Genomic DNA, 16,253 nt, shown 5'->3' with positions numbered 1-16,253 from the left:
ATACATGATTCAAATATTGTGACCAATATGCCATATGTGAGAATTGTACTTTTTGGTTAATTCTTAAAAAATACTAAAATAATACATCTTTAGAATTTCCTTCAGTTGAATTTTGTAATGAATTGAAATAAACAAAATTAGCTTCCAAGAATATTGCCATGGCTAAGTGCTTTTTATCCCAAAGCATTTTTCACTTTTGCTCGTTAGTGCAATGTCCCTTCAAACAAGGACAAAAAAATGCCTTTCTATAGCAGTGTAGTAAAGGTATATTTTGGTAACATAGCTCTTTAAGGAAAAAGAGTCCTATTTAGTGAACTCACTATCAATTTAGAGAGTAGAAAAATTATGGATAGCATTTCTATTAAAAAGAGTACCTTCCTACGTGGTATGCATTCCTTATTAGCATGGACATTTTTCTGGGGTTACAGAGTCAATGGCTACTCACGAGGCTTTATGTGAGCATAGACAGGGGTGTGGGTGTTTATCCTAGCAGTTCAGATGCCGGAAACTCGTCGCAGAGCACCTGGCTCCAAGCCCCAGCTCTGCTTCCAGTTCCAGCTTTCTGTGAATGCAGAACCCAGGTGGGAGATTGGGATTGGATTCTTGGCTGTCTTCAGCCCTGGCCCACCCCTAGCCATGCAGGCATTTGGGAAGTCAATAAGTGAATGGGGATTCTCTTCCTCTCTCCCTCTCCCTATCTCTCCCTCTCCCTATCTCTCTCTCTGCCTGTCTCTCCCTCTCTCTCCCTCTCCTTATCTCTCTCTCTCCCTATCTCTCCCTCTCCTTATCTCTCTCTCTGCCTCTGAGAAATGCCAAGTGTGGTTGGTAATGCCAAATATAAAAAATTAATTAAAAGTACAGCTATAACAATTTACTTTGAGGTATGATATATTGAGGTTTCAGGAAAAATAAGGAGCATTACTATTTGTGTAACTCTAGATATTGATACCACAGGATTGCTAATTAATGAATTCAGTGGTAATTCATGGAGGACGGAATTCAAAAGTTAAAAATACTGCATCATCATTACTTCTTTCATAGGCTCTGAAAATTCAGAAAATTGTTGCTGTTGCTATTGTTTAACCTGATCATCCAGCTCTGTAACACTCATTGGCTCACAGAACCACAAACTAAGGCTTACAAAAAGCTTTTTCTCCACAGGTCAGCAAAATATTACTTATCCACATGGCATCATTAAGTCCGACATGATGCACAACAAGATGACTCATTTACTTATTCCAGAAAAATGCAATTGGATACTGACACAGTTTATGCCTCCATAGATGGTAGAATTAGAAGAGTTTATTAAAAGGTTGTCTGAGTGATTTGAGATTGGGTATCTGAAACCATGTAATATTAATTTGTGCACTAATAGCTTATTTGTGGTCACATTGCTTCATTCTGTTTTTCTAAACACACGTCTTGTAGAGAAACTTGAACCTTAGGAGAACATGGGATATTCTCGTCTGTGACCACAGAGGAAGCTAGGGTGACCCCAGGCTGGCCAGCCCAGAGCGGCACGGTGGTTGCAATGAGAGGAAGTGGAATGATGACCTGCATACCATTGCAATTACAGAAAAACAAGTGGGTTGGTGCATCCACAGGCACGGTCCTTTTAAGAAATTCCACTCAAAGAAAACAGGTCTTCCTGACGTGAGTGGGAGGGCCTCATACCCTGGGCTCTGTAATCAGCTCTGCTTGTGTTCACCAGGCCACGGCTCTCCCAAGGATCCATGCGGTTTCCAGTGTTCAACCTGACTCTGGCTGACCCTGACTCAATCTAATCACTTGCAGAATGGGACTGACAGAGGTTCCAGGGCACGTCCCACCCAGCGGAAGTGGAGAGACACGGGGATAACTAGCATTCATTAGGTGCTCACTACAGGTGGAGTGAGCTCTTACAATATCATGTGGAAATTTATTCTTTCACAACAACCATAGAGGTAGGCAGTATTAGTATTACCCTTCCATGAGATGTAAAGGCCAAAGTCAAGGTGAAATTTAGTGTCATCATAAAGACTGTGCATAGACTTTTCTCCAAATGACAGAGCATCCCAATGTCAGTCCAAGACATACACAGTTTTGGGAAACAGTCTCCACCAAACGGAGAAGCAAACGGGGGTCGTTTGCCTGTTCTAGTAAATCACCAGCAGAACAGGAGTGAGGTAGTACCTTCACAAACTAAATGCCAAGAAGTTATCACGCACAGTGGCACACATTTGCTTCATTATGAATACACACAGACCATTTTACCTAATATCTGTACGATTAGCAACCTAAAATTGGAATTGAAATTTAAACTATGGCATATTAAGAAATTATATGTAGCATAAGAAACAGCGATATTTGGTATAAACATAAATCCATAGTAGCACATTTTCTGAGATCAAAAGTTGTTCTAACTTCTGGCAGGTTAAAATCAGGGCTTAAGGCAAGAGGACTTTTTAAAAAGCTGTAACATATCAGTATGTAAAAACAATCAATACATTCCATCTCAAGTTTCTTCATCTAAAAGTGTTATTCGGTCCCAATGTTTCCTGTTAAAACTGAATCTAAATCTTGACTGGCACTTTCATAAAATCTAAATTTCTAGAAATACATTAAGAAAGTAGTGAACTTCCATTAAAAATCAAGATAATTCAAGATCTAATTCTAGACTATTTTGCTTCTTTGTTTACCTTCAGCAGGAATAAAAATTAAGTCATTCAGATAGGCAAGCCGGTTCTTCCCAAGGAGCTGACTTGATTTAAGAAAAGTCAAGAGAGACGTTTACCAAATTAACAAGCTCTGAAGATGCTGGCAAGAAACTGAAGCTATCTTCCGGGCACTGTATAACCCCCGGCAGTGCAGATGGCTGTGTGGTCTACGTGGATGCCCCAAACCCGTTTATTTTATGCATGAGTGTGTAAACACCATGCTTCTAATTTTCGTCTGGAATGGTCTTTCCCTGCAGGAGTTTCTACTGCATGGCCCCTGGTTGTGTCCCAAACGTGGCTGCAGCCTCGTAGCCCAGTCCTGCAGTGCTCCTGGCTTCTGCAGCCTGTCAGGTGGAACCTGGGTGCTAATGTGGAAAAATCAGTTCTCACACTGAGTGCTGAGAGACTGATAACCGAGCTCTCAGTGAGCCACACATTTCCAGAGACGAAGCACAGGGCTGTGCACAAAACGCCCGTGTTTTCCCACAGTGCAAAGTCTTCCGACGCGGCTGTGGACATGGGAGCGTGCAGCAGAAAAGCAGCTTCGGCTGGGTGATTTCTCCCTCCCGGGCCATAGAATGGAACAGATACTCGCGCTCCTTTATGCGGCTCCATCTCCTAATGAGATTCTGTTTCTCATGGGCAGCGAAAGCGTCCGCGCCCCTTCCAGTGCTCAGCAGATCAAAGTCTCCATGCTGAATAGAAAGTCAACCTTGCTCCTCCCACACACACAGTTCCGTTTGAGAGCAGACCCCAGAGTAGTGTGGGAAGCAGGGTCTTCTCACTAACTTCGCCTCCACACACACAGCTCTGCTCTAACAATTGACAGTGGCTATTCAGAGATCGTCCGTGGGACACCCCCGAGTCTCCTCAGTTCTCTTCCTGCGTGAGGCTCCCAATTTCTCTGCTGGTCACCTGGGAACTGTTATGCGCCCCCTGCCCCCTGGATGGGGGGATTTGACTCTATGCTCAATCCCCTTGGATCACCACGGTGTTTGTCCTCAATTACAAGTGGCCTTCAGCACCATCTGCACCTAAAACACCCAAGGGGGGAGCGATGCTAACTTGAGAGGGAGCTGGGAGAGGGAGAAGTAAGAGGAGCCCAGAGACATGGCCACTTTCAAGGGAATGGGCTAGTTACCAGCGACGGACACGCAGGAAGGGCTGTGTGCGTGGAGGCTGATAACAACCAGAGATGGTCAGCATTGACCTCTGGATGGGTATTTCCTTGGGAATAGACTGTCGCATGGAAGTCAGGTGGAAAGGGGCTGCAGGGGGAGACATGGAGGAAACACCTCCTCACCAGGCTACGACTCTCCATGTGACGGGGGACTCTGGCCCGTCAGGCCCCAGAAGAGAGCATCTTTTCCCGGGATGGTAAGATCGCAGCTCAGAGGAATAAGTCAGTGGAGAAGAAGAGATAAAGACAGCAAATGGAATGTCCACTGGGTACGTTTATGAACAAGCACCAGCATCATGGCGAGCAAAGGCAGAAGGGTCAAATGAAGAAGGCAAGTGAGGGAGGCAAGAGGCAGGGCCTTGTTACCATCGTAACTGTGGGGAGCAACTGGGAGCAACTCGGACTAGACTAAGTTACTGGAATTAAGACTTATTCTATGCATCTGCTCTCCCACAATATGGCGCTGAGAAGGGAGAAACAGCTTCTACACAGCTGCCTCCAGTTCAACCAATAAACTGTAGGACCTGCTCCTGATTGGAGGAGAGCAGCGTACTCAGCGTGTCGGTAGCAGAGTTGGGATTGGTGGAAGAGGACTATAAAGGAGGAGAGAGACAACATGCACCAGGAACATCTATCTGAAGGAACACCTGAGCAGCCCCCGAGAGAGCCGGCCGGCGGTGTGCCGCTCCCCCGCGGAAGTGGGGAAAGTGGCAGGGGGAACCGCCCTTCCACGGAGGTGGAAGGGACGGTAGCCAACCCGGGAAGAACCAGCAGCAAACCCGGGAAGGGCCGAGCAGACGAAAGAACAGCGCAGGGTCCTGTGTCGTTCCTCCACGAAGACGGGGAGCTACAGTAACAAACAGCACAGGACATCTGCAGGTGTCACGGGAAGGGGAGATGCTCACTGAGGCCCCAGGTTGTGTTAGGTTTTGAAGGCACACCGCGCAGTTCAGGATAGATCAGAACAGGGATTGCCGTACGTCACTGGGGTTCTGAAGTTTCAGGGAGGTCGAGAGGCAGGCTTGTGACGTTTCTCTAATGAATCAGAGAAGGAGAGAAGCCATTAGATGAAGTCTAGAGCCCCCAGAAACAAGAAGAGGAAAGCGAGTGTGGCAGAAATTCACAGAGAAGGACAAGCAAGCGTCCATCGGAGGACATAGGTTTACTGCAAACTGCGAGCTTTATTCTCACAAGAAAGCGAGTGAAACCAAGAAAATGCTCACACACGGGACTCTAGGGGTTGAGTAGCTTCATTTATAAGACTGAAGGCAAGCAGAAATGTAGGCGATTGAGTAAAAATAAAAATAACCGTAATAATATTATTGAGACTAAAGTCTTTGACAACATACATAAAATAAGTAAAATGGAAAAAAAAATCCAAGTCTAGAAAGAAGGAAATACAGGATCATTTGGTTAAAATCTGAATGAAGATATTTTAGGCCTATATATTTTATACAGTTTTGAATTATAAAAGAAAAAATAACTTTTAAAAGCTTATACTTGATCAAGCAGGTCAGCCAGTGTTTGGGCTCTGGTTACAGATCCTCCACTTCTGGATTAGATAAACTGTTGGCCTTCATGTTCTCGGCCATAAAACGGGAAAGGGCTTTTTAGGAAGATGAAAGACGGGAACTTTTTGAAGACCCCAATGATGTAAAGGCTCTTTGAAATTTTGAAAACAGTTATCAGTGCGGTATCATTAGCACTGCAATGTGTTTGATGTTCCCAGCTTATCTGATGCTCTCAAGGCAGTAGTGAGTGACGTGAAGGGAAACGGTGGGACCCTGTGGAATCACCCGACAGGCGTGGTAAGCCCTCTTATCTGTTCCCATGCCTCCCTTCCTCAGCTCCGGCCCACATCTCCTTCTTTCCACAGCAGACTACTGAGACACTTCGGTTTTGGCGCGCAACAAATATTTTCCTGAGTTTTTAATCTCTCTTCTTTCTCTGTGCACAACTTTCTCACACCCACAGCCATGAGGTCACCATCGCTAGTGCAACATCACATGTAGACATGAGTCATACTGTGGATACGCTGAAAGGAAGGGTCTCCAACCCTTAGCACCATCGTGCACGCCGCGTGCCTGGGTCCCGCACGCACCACCTACCGTTGAGCCACCTGGAATCGTGCTGCTCCGTCCTGATGGGGTGGTGCTGACCAAGTGTTCGGAAGATAGCAAAGTCTCGCCCCATAAAATCCGCCGCAGTTCCAGAGTACAATTCTCCATCTGTGTGGTGACAAAACCAAACCACAGCCACATTCATTCATTCAATCCAGACAGGAAAAACAAAACAAACAAAATCCAAGTTTCGTGGTATGACCGTGAGGAAAGAGAATCCAGGAACGCTTTCTGTGGCGCTGCACAGAGCTGCTAGTATTTCATCCCGTGTCTGTATGGAAGGCGATATTTCATCAAACGATCACTGTTGAAGAATCTGACCGCTCATTTAGGGCTAATGGAGAAAATCTGAGTAAAATCAGATTCCGTGAACATTGCTAAAACATAAATTTTTATTGTTTGCCACTCTGAGTCCTGACAAACACACACAATGAAAACTACATTTACCACATTGTTTGATTTTCTGTTTGGAAACCCATTCTGGCTCTAATATCTTTATTTAGTAGGGTAATATATCACTGTAAAATCTTGCCTACAGCTTTTATTTTCATGGCAATTAAATGGTTATATACTTCTTTTTTAAATGGGATCTGAATTAACGACATTTTGTTTTAATTTAGAAGGGACTGATATTTTTCTTCCCTAATTGTTTTCTTGCATTTTTAATACATTTAGTGGAGAAATGTTCTAATTGGATATAAGCTATCTACCACATGGCCTCAGATAGAACAAAAATGTGTTTGAAGAGGAGGAAGGTTGGACAAATTCAGGTCATAAATACCACAGTTCAGGATTTCGTTTTTCGACTCATTATTACTCAGGCTGAATTTACTCCAGGTCGGAGTTGAATAATGGAGGAATCATAGCCCAAAGGGCAAGCACAGGCAAGAAAGGGAAGGAGGAGGAGGAAGAGGCTCCTGTCGCTCAGTCCGCTGTAGCTTGTCAGGCAGACGCTGGCCCGACACTGACAGGTGATCTCATTCTGCTCTGTCAACAACCCATGATGTAAATCATGTTAGCCTGTTTTACAGTTCAAGGACCTCAGGGTTGCTCAGCTAATGTGTAGGCAGGTCAAGGTGAAGGCCTGTTTAATCCCAAGTCTTTGACACTCAAACATCCCACCGCTCAAGTCTGTGAAAACCGTATTTTTTTTGGCGAAACAGAAAGGGCGTCCTGATATTTCTTGCAGAAAATACATGTGTGCCTGCCTACTTACAGTGGACTGTCTGCCAAACAACAGAACTGATACAACTTTCCTGGAAGAATTAACGATTGTACAGTAAACCTTACTAATATCTTATTGATCATTTGTGGATGTTAGTGTTTGGGTATCCTTTGATTTGGAAAATATTCAGAAAATCAAGAGGGCAAAGATAAATTATAACTTCAACATTTGTACAGTCTCTCAATGGGGCAGGGATCAGGCCGGCAGGTGGGATGCCTGCATCTCATGTTGGAGCGCCGAAGTTTGAGTCCTCACTGCACTTCGGCTTCTGTCTCCTGCTGATGTGGACCCTGGGGGGCGGCAGGTAATGACTTGAGTACTTGGGTTCCTGTCACCCACGTGGGAGGCCTGGGCTGAGATCCGAGCTCTTGGGCTTCAGCCTAGCCCAGCCCTGGTTGTTGCGGATGTTTGGGTAATGAACAAGCAGATTCATTCATTTCTCTCTCTCTCTCTCCCTCCCTCCTCCCTCCCTCCTCTTATGATGTAAACATTTGAATGACCTATCATTCCCCAGGTACTTTCATATTAGATAAGAGGAAAAATGAAACTTCAGGTAAAAATACTTTTGTGAGAAAATCTCAATATAATTTTTTAAAATTAAAAAAAAATTGAGAGATGAAGAGGAGCGGGGAGTGAAGGGGAAGGCGGGATGCAGGAATGGAGGGACAGAAGAGAGAGAGAGAAAGACAGAGAGAGACAGACACACATCTCACTCCCTGGTTCACTCCCCAAATGCCTGTAGCATCCAGGGATGGGCCAGGGCAGACCCTGGGAGTTAGGAATTCAGAGTAGGGAATTCAATCCAGGTTTCCCACATAGTTGGCAAGAACCCAATTGTTTCAGCCATGACTGCTGCCTCCCAGGGTCTGCATTAGTAGGAAGCTAGAGTCAGGAGCGGAGACAGGAACTGTTCACATCTTAATTCTCAATTGCAAGTGAAGACTTCACACTGTAAAACAGATGTTCGCAGGGGTCCAGCTGATAGCAGGTGTTTTGGCAGAGATGTGGTTCTCTGGTGTGGACCTGACTTTGCAGATCCTCCAGAGCCATGGGGAAGACAATGTCAAAAGTCACAGTGAGGTTGGATACCTTATCTTGGAAATCAAGTTTACAAATGTGGTCACTTATTTTACATTGCTATGACTCATGACCAACAAAAATGGTGGTTGGAGAATATAAGGAGCACAAATCAATAGCTAAATGAACAGTACTCACATGCCATCCTGAATTTTCATAGTATTGTATCTTTAGGATTCAATAATACCTTGTATTCTCTTCATTTAATTGAAATAGCAAATGAAAATCTAACTTGCTCTCATTAAAATGTAATGCAGCAATAGTTTACCTGATCACAAGGTAAAGAAATAATCCTTTTCTAAAAATGCAAAAATTCCATGTATGTTTCCCTGATTTTTAAAAGTACTTTGGAATACTTACATACATACTGACTCTTTAATATTAGCCTCTAGTCAACCACTATAAGATTTTTATTGAGGTTAGTATTTTATCTCTTCACAAAGAATTGATAGCAGGTGTGATATAGTTTTAGCTGTCCAATGGATGAACTTCCTTGGTCTCTGTGAAGAAGGGTGTTAGTTAACAATGATCATGCCAGTTGCAAACATTTTCATTTTGGAACACCTGTGAGAGGGCATCTTGTGTCTGCCTCCCTTTGAAAAATTAGAAATATTAAACTACCAGTTGAGCCTCATTGCCCTGAGCCAAAGGCTATGTGATCTGATCAGGAAAAGTGAAAAATAGAATAAAAAGGTATACACTGAACAATTTAATGTCAATTGTAGTCAGAACACCACGTCCGACAGAAGGTTCAGTTGGACAGAGAATGTCATTAAACGTTGCCTTTGTCATGCAGTGTATTTAGGGTGAGTAAAATCCAGAATTTGGGTTGTTGTTACTCATAAATTCTATTCAGGAGGGATCAGAAATAACGAAAATATCAACAAACTGTTGCTTGGATATAGACAGGTATTTGTTTTTCTTATTCTTTTGGTGGATGGTTTCATAAACATTTATTATAATATACTGTCAAATGAGGGCAAAAATCGTAAAATGAAGAAAGCAAGAGTAATTTTCTCTCTTTTTCCCACAACCGAAAGCCCTGCAGAGAAGGCAGAAGACTTCCAGCAGAAGAGCAAGTGGCTCAAGTGATCACTAAAAACAATGAAATTAAACAGCTGACTTATAAACCAAAGCCAGGCTGCAGCTTAGGCACCAGTGGCCTCCAGCCACTCGAGTGGCGAGAGTCAGAGTGATTTCCACCAGCTGGGGGGGACCAGCTGATCTGGTGACCTTGAAGGGCACATTCTCTTTTGTCCATGCTCAATGTCAGTAATGTTTCTTTGCATCAGGCCTTGGATCAGGTTTCCCGCTGAGATTTCTATTGGGATTCTTATCGGGGGCCAGAGCTCCAGATAAGGGATGACATCTTTGTTGCTTTGGTCCAAAATTATATGTGGTAGAGTCTCCTGCTCTTGCTTATTTCTCATTAGGCTGAAATACAATAAGAACACGAAGTATATGCCATTACAAATACTTGACTGTTTCTGCCCTGTAGTAGAGTTGGGTCACATCCTGTGCCTATGTGAAACGGCCCAAAGATTCTTGACTCCGAGACACTTGCTACACCTCAGTTGGCTTGCTTTTGCAGAACAGATACATTTAATGAAGAAAATCTACTTGCCAAATTTCTGTTTTAGTTGCAAGGTCATTTATGAAGTTCTCAAATCCTATATGGAGACACAGTGTTAATTTTGCAATTTTCTGACCCTGGGAAATAGGAAGTACAGATAAATATTACTCTGCAGTGATTCAAATGGCATTAGGGGTGAGACACACATCTTGGGGCTCTCTAAATATACTAAGCCAGTGGTGAAAGAAAACACAACATTTGCCCAGTTTCATTCAATTGATGATGGAATATTGTTCTTAAGGAATTGTTCTGTGTATCAGAAAGCAGTTGAGGATACTCTAAGAAGATCTTGGAGTCTCTCTACAAAAATACCACATGCGCAGCTTGATGTCGTGGCAATGACATAGTAGACTAAGATAAATTGGTGCTGACAGATGTAACTAACCATCAAGAGACTGTCCAACAGGAAAGTTGTGATCCGAGCACCATTCTTTCTTAGCTCTAAGCCTGCTTAACTGTCTCTCAGGAAAGTATTCACTGAAATGAGCACAGAACTCTGTGAGCTGCTTTTCCACTGTGGCTGAGTAACCTGAGAAGCACGTATTACAAACAAAGGTTCATACGTATTATAGGCTTTCTGTTCACAGCTCAAAATGCAGTAAAAATGTGGCTTAGATCAGTCAACGTATTGGATTGCAATTCCTAAGAAGGGTGTGGTGAGGAGAAACAGAAGGCAAAAATCACTTCCTGCTGAACTTGAAGCATCACTAGGGCAAGTGGAAAGGGTGACATGAATGTGAACAAAATCAAACAAACCTAAAGACCAGGCCATTATGTTGTTAACACCTTAGGTAAATTCCACTCACAGAGTAGCAGACTAATTAGAAACAGAAGGAAAAATGAAATTTATGTGTGTTTCTTGCGAACATACACACAAACACACAGCATGGATGAAATCCATTCCCTGGGAGTGGAAGGACTGGAAGGATGTGGGAATGATCTTATACCTCCAAGTTTATTGAGCACCTTCTGTATACCAACTTGTACTGTACTGGCTTTGTTACTAACCTGACATTTCCTAGTAGTTAATATGCATATATGGTAAAAAAAAATTAAAATATGACATTTAGCATAAGGAGCCAAATCTGCCCCTCAGCCTTTTGACAAGCAACCACTGCCCCCAAGATTTCTGCTTATTTCTACTCCATATATGTTCCACAACTACACAAACATTCAAAATAGTGTGCTATTGCACTGCCCCCATAAATTTTCCCAACAAACTACTGGTTCCTATATTGACATCGCTTTATACCCAAGGTAACTGAGGCTTAGGAACGCTCAAATAACATTCTCAGTAACGTTCAATTCATTTAGGGAGTGCCTTGTTTGCTCTAATACTAAGTAGGAGCATTACTCAACGTCATGACTTTGCTGCATCCTCTGGCTCTCTGGACACCCTTGCCAAGGTGGGGCAGAGTTCCAGCTTAGGATGCAAGCCTTAGCTGAAAGTCCCAGAACTTTGAAATCGATTTCAATGTATGTTTTAGCGGTGGAATATTTCTAAACTATTTGGGCTGCTTGACCTGGAAAAGATCTCAATGAGGAAATGAAATTGCTTTCAAGTTGACTATTCCTTTCATATCACAAAAACGGGAGAGGTACTTAGTGTGGGAACTGCTGAGTTTTAGTCTTGTGCTGTGTTCACACCTGGCATTTATTCTGAGCAGGGGAGCAACTGCTATCTTTAATAAAGAGATCTGAAATAAAATCACAGATATTTGCTGGCAAATAAAGTCAGAAATATTTTAAACATCAGTACTGGAGCAATTTCATATTGTCAAAATGATCATTCTTGAAGGATATTCAAAACATTAACTTTACTAGGGTGATCTGGAAATTAGGGTGTGTTATAAAGATTTGGGGCTTACTTCAGCAGCTCTGCATTGTTCAGAAGAGAGTTCATATTTTCTGTGGTCATCAGCTTAAACAATCATGACATTTTAGAAAGAGGGTCTACTAAACCTCGGTAGTTTTTATAAATGGAAATTTTAGGCTTTCATCTACTTTTAAAGTTTACTACTGGTTGAAACTGCTTCACAGTGGGGTTGATGGTATAAAATATGTCTTCTGCAAAGATCCATGCAGCCAGTTTACACATAGTTTGAGCTTGGAATTTTAACTCCCAGCATTGGGCAGGAAAGCAGCCAGAAACCACCTTACCATTTCTACCTTATGTGCTGAGCCGAGCAGAATGCGTCCAAAACCTTTGGAGAAGACAAATTTCTCCCAAGGGCCATTATCTGATATACAAAGTAGAACCTGGCTACTTCAGAAACAGCTGCCACCCTTGAAGGTGAGAGAGTTCGGGAAGCGCTGCAGGAAGTATTTACGGTAAAAAGCTCCATTCAATCAGTGGCATCCTTTCTAAAGCAGCAGAAGAGAACGAATGTGCCAAGAGGACGGCGGCATCAAGTGGGATGAAATGTACTTGTGAGAGAGCAGTGCCCTGGCACCGAGACGCAGGAGGCGAACAACCAGAGGGCAGAGGAATGCAGCTGTGGCACTGCCAACCGCGCCATGGTGCTCTGAGGGTTCAAGCTCACCAGTTCAAGCACGGCCGGTTCTCTCTGGATTTCACTATGCAACGGGTTCAGAAATTAATTTATTTGGCCTTGCCAACAAGCACCATATGTACCTCTGAAAGCTACTAAACCATGCTGCCTTATTGCACAGAGTAGGTCTTGACTTCCACTGAAAGGCTGATTTTCTACGATGCCTCTTGTTCCTCTTTAGCCACGCATCCTCTCCTCGACTCACAGAGCTTCTCACGCTCGTCTCCCTCTTATAAATCTACACAGATTTTTCAAAGACATCCTAATATAAAACTCAAACTGTGGAGTTGCATATTCTTTGCGGACTCTGTGTGGTTGCATACCATGTGGACTAGGTAATACCTACTTGTCATCATCCTTTCTCAGTGGAATATTAAAATAAATAATCAGACAAATCCCCACTGAGAAACACACCACAAATTAAAGCTGCTTTAGGTACACTTTTACATATTGCTGTTTGAGGAATATCTATCTTTTTGTCAGTGTGCAATTTAGATGAGTATAGGCTGCTCTTGGTTTAAGAGCATTTTCAAATTTCATCCTAAACTCTTTGTAAATTTTCATTTTTAATTCATTTTTAACTCAGTCTAAACTCTTGAGGGAGTCAGCCTCAGGTAATCACTAGGCAAATCCATGAGGTAGAAAATTGGCAGTGTATTAATTTGCTGCATTCCTTCAGGTCTCAATGTTTTGTTAAAATGCTCATAAATGCACCAACGGACTAACACCTAAAAAACAGCAGAGAAGAGACTCATGCCGTTATGATTTCGTTCTCAATAGAACAGGGATCTGTGAAACACGGATAAAGTGAGAAATACATCATCATGAATAATGTAGTAGTTAATAAATGTGACTAGAATTTTATTTTCTGGAATAAAAAAAGTTATATGTAGAAGAAAAGGATGGTAAACTTAATCAACTTTTGACATGTCAGATAATAATCTAAATTTACTCTTAAAAAAATCTACCCATGGGACCAGCGTTGTAGCTCAGTGGGTTAAACAGCTGCCCCCAGCACCAGCATTCCATATGGGTTCTGGCTGAGTTCTGGCGGTTTTCACTTCTGCTGGGAAAATAGTGGAAGATGGTGCAAGTCCTTGGGCCCCTGCACCCATGTGGGAGACCCGGAGGAAGCTCCAGCTCCTGGTTTCGGCCTGGCCCAGCCCTGGCTGATGAAGACGTTTTGGAGAATGACCAGCGGATGGAAGATCTCTCTCTGTCTCTGTCTCTCCCTCTCTTTGTAACTCTGACTTTCAAATAAATAAATAAATAAATCTTTTAAAAACACTACCCATTCAAAATCCAATTAGAAATATATTTGAAAAGTTTCTCTGCTATTTTTATGATTAATTAATTACTTTATTGTGTAGAAGAGGCAGTGGGAGAAGCAACGGGACACGAGAACATGCTTCATGGCTGATCAGACGGTGCTGCTGTTTTTATTCAACCCCAGTGTGGAGGTGGCTAACGGGACTGAGGTCTGAACGCAGACTCAAGCTGTCAGCTACTTCTGACTACATCCACCCCTCTGCTTCCATCTTCCTGAACTGCGGCTGAGCGTTCTTAGCCAGCCTCAGCGCAGAAGGAAAAGGGGAAAGAAGAAATGGTCAGGGAGAAGGGTGGAGAAGAGCCCACCAAATGTTCTGCTAGATTTGCAGCAAAGGCTCAAAGTCAGAAAAGAGAATGCAGAAGGCCTTCCCTAGCCTGGCACATCCAACAAGAGAGCGGGATGTCCGGGGGCCACCCTGCTGGTGGGTGAGCTGTCCAAACGCTGAGCCAAGGACAAATCTTGGACTATGAGGGCTCTACAAAAATCCATGGAACATGGAATTAAACTTCTGAAATTCATGCATATGGAGATCTTTAAAAAAGGTAGTAGAGAACGTACATTATGAAACATCTTTGTATGGATTTCAATTTTTTTTTTGCACAGAAATAAACAATCTTTATACTTTCCAAAAATTTTTTGAAATACTCTTATACTATTATTGGGATAGACAGAAGCTCATTCTCTCTAAATAACTTATCAAAATTCCTTATTTAAACACTCTTTTCACTCAATGAAAACTGAAAATATTTTCTTTTTAAAAAGTTTTTTTTATCTATTTATTTGAAAGGGAGGTAGAGGGAGAGATAGAGACAGGGTAGTGGGAGGAGAGGAGATGAGAGAGAACTGCCACTCCCTACTTCACTCCCCAAACACCAGCAACAGCTTTTGCCCAGGCCAAAGCTAGGAGCCCAGAACTCAGTCCAGGTTGCAGGGTGAGTGGCAGGAACCCAACTACTTGAGCCATTATCTGCAGCTACCCAGGACGTTGGATCAGAAGCAGAGTGGAGACTTGAATCAGGCTCTCCAATATGCATTGTGGGCAACCCAAGTGGCCCTAACCGTGGTACTAAATGTCGACGCCTGAAAAGGTTCTCTTAAAAAAAAAAAAAAAAAAGTTCAAGTGGGGATTCCAGTGACTAAGCAGGTCAACTGTTTACTCATTTTTTGTATCTATTCAAGATTGCAGAAAGAGAAAGAGTCAGACAGACAGCGTTCCCATCGGTCTGCCTGCTCACTTCCCAAATGCCCACGATGGTTAGGGCTGGGCTACTCCGAACCTGGACTCTGGGAACTCAGCTTAGGTCTCCCATGTGGATTCAGATCAGTTCCTTGAGCCGTCTCTGCGTCTGCAGGAAGCTGAGGCAGGAGGTGAGGCCAGGTACGGAACCCAGGCTTTCTGCTCTGGGTTGCAAATGTTTTAACTGGCATCCCAAATGCTAGGCTAGATTCCAACCCTGAGCAGTTCCCATCAAAGACACCATTAAATCATTTCAATCTGTCAGAGGCAGACTAGATAGTGTAATAAGTAAGACATCATTTAATGGGTTTTCTTCATTTTCAAAATCTTTGAATACATAATTACTGAACTTCTCCTGAAATCATTTGTAACTAATAATGAAAAACCCTGGTAGATAATCAAGACTATGCAAGCCGGTTATGACCCATAGGCAGTTCACTAAGGGACTGAGTGTTGACTACGTACCTATTAAAAGAGATGCTGTCAGTAGTTTGGGGTCATATGGACTCTTCCCACGGCCATTTTCAAAATGTGAGTCCTCCAGTTTAAAAATGTTGTCCTGTAGATTAAAAAAAGAGAAGGGTTCCATTTATTCCTAAAAAAGAAGTGTTTTTAGCATTTCAGATAATCAGATTAATTACCCATGTGCCACGGCAAGAGGTGTTTTTATTTGTGTCAGCTTGAGAGATGGCAAAGTAAGTTGATTGAAACCCAGCCGGCACTAGCACACTAGCTACTTAGCTTGGCGACTTTTAGCAGCAGATAGAACGCTGCAAGCGACAATGCACAGATGAACTCTCAAGGAACAGGCTATGTCGCGATAAGGACAGAGCAACCATTTTTCCTTCTCAAGGGTTTGCCAAGATCTACCCTGATGGTTCTCGAGGACAGAATGTTAAATAAAATGCCTTGCTTTCTGCCTTTACAGAGACGAAAAGAGCTGTTCGTCACATCAGATGTCCAGAGTAACTCACACTGTGTTATTTTTCTGCCTCTTCCAGAAGGCACTGCTCAGTGGCCATGGCCGTCACGTCTCCCACTCTACTCTGCACCACGTGGGGTTCGCGTGCTTCTCAGGCACTGTGGGGACATCAGCAGCCGGGAAGTCCCGGGAAACTACCCCTCATTCGCCGTCTCCCCAGGAGGGAAACGAGAAGGTACCCATGCCGTAGGGGCAGTTACTGCAGGTGGCACCATTAGACT

The 16,253-nt window shown here is 43.2% G+C and overlaps 1 protein-coding gene across 3 annotated transcripts in view; it reads right to left on the bottom strand.

The window, feature by feature from the left end:
* SEMA3A (semaphorin 3A) overlaps window positions 1-16,253 on the bottom strand; it is a 482,660-nt gene that overhangs the window by 73,873 nt on the left and 392,534 nt on the right. For all 3 annotated transcript variants that reach the window (XM_051853017.2, XM_051853018.2, XM_070059438.1), the window contains 2 exons: window positions 15,516-15,609; window positions 5,985-6,104 (listed from right to left, as the gene is read on the bottom strand). In XM_051853017.2, coding sequence (XP_051708977.2) covers window positions 5,985-6,104; window positions 15,516-15,609 — 214 coding nt within the window. The remainder of the gene's footprint in view (window positions 1-5,984; window positions 6,105-15,515; window positions 15,610-16,253) is intronic.

This window comes from Oryctolagus cuniculus, chromosome 16, assembly GCF_964237555.1.
Source record: "Oryctolagus cuniculus chromosome 16, mOryCun1.1, whole genome shotgun sequence".
NCBI classification, from domain to species: Eukaryota; Metazoa; Chordata; class Mammalia; order Lagomorpha; family Leporidae; genus Oryctolagus; species Oryctolagus cuniculus.
The sequence above is the reverse complement of the archived record's forward strand: the minus strand, read 5'-3'. Positions and strand labels throughout refer to the sequence as shown.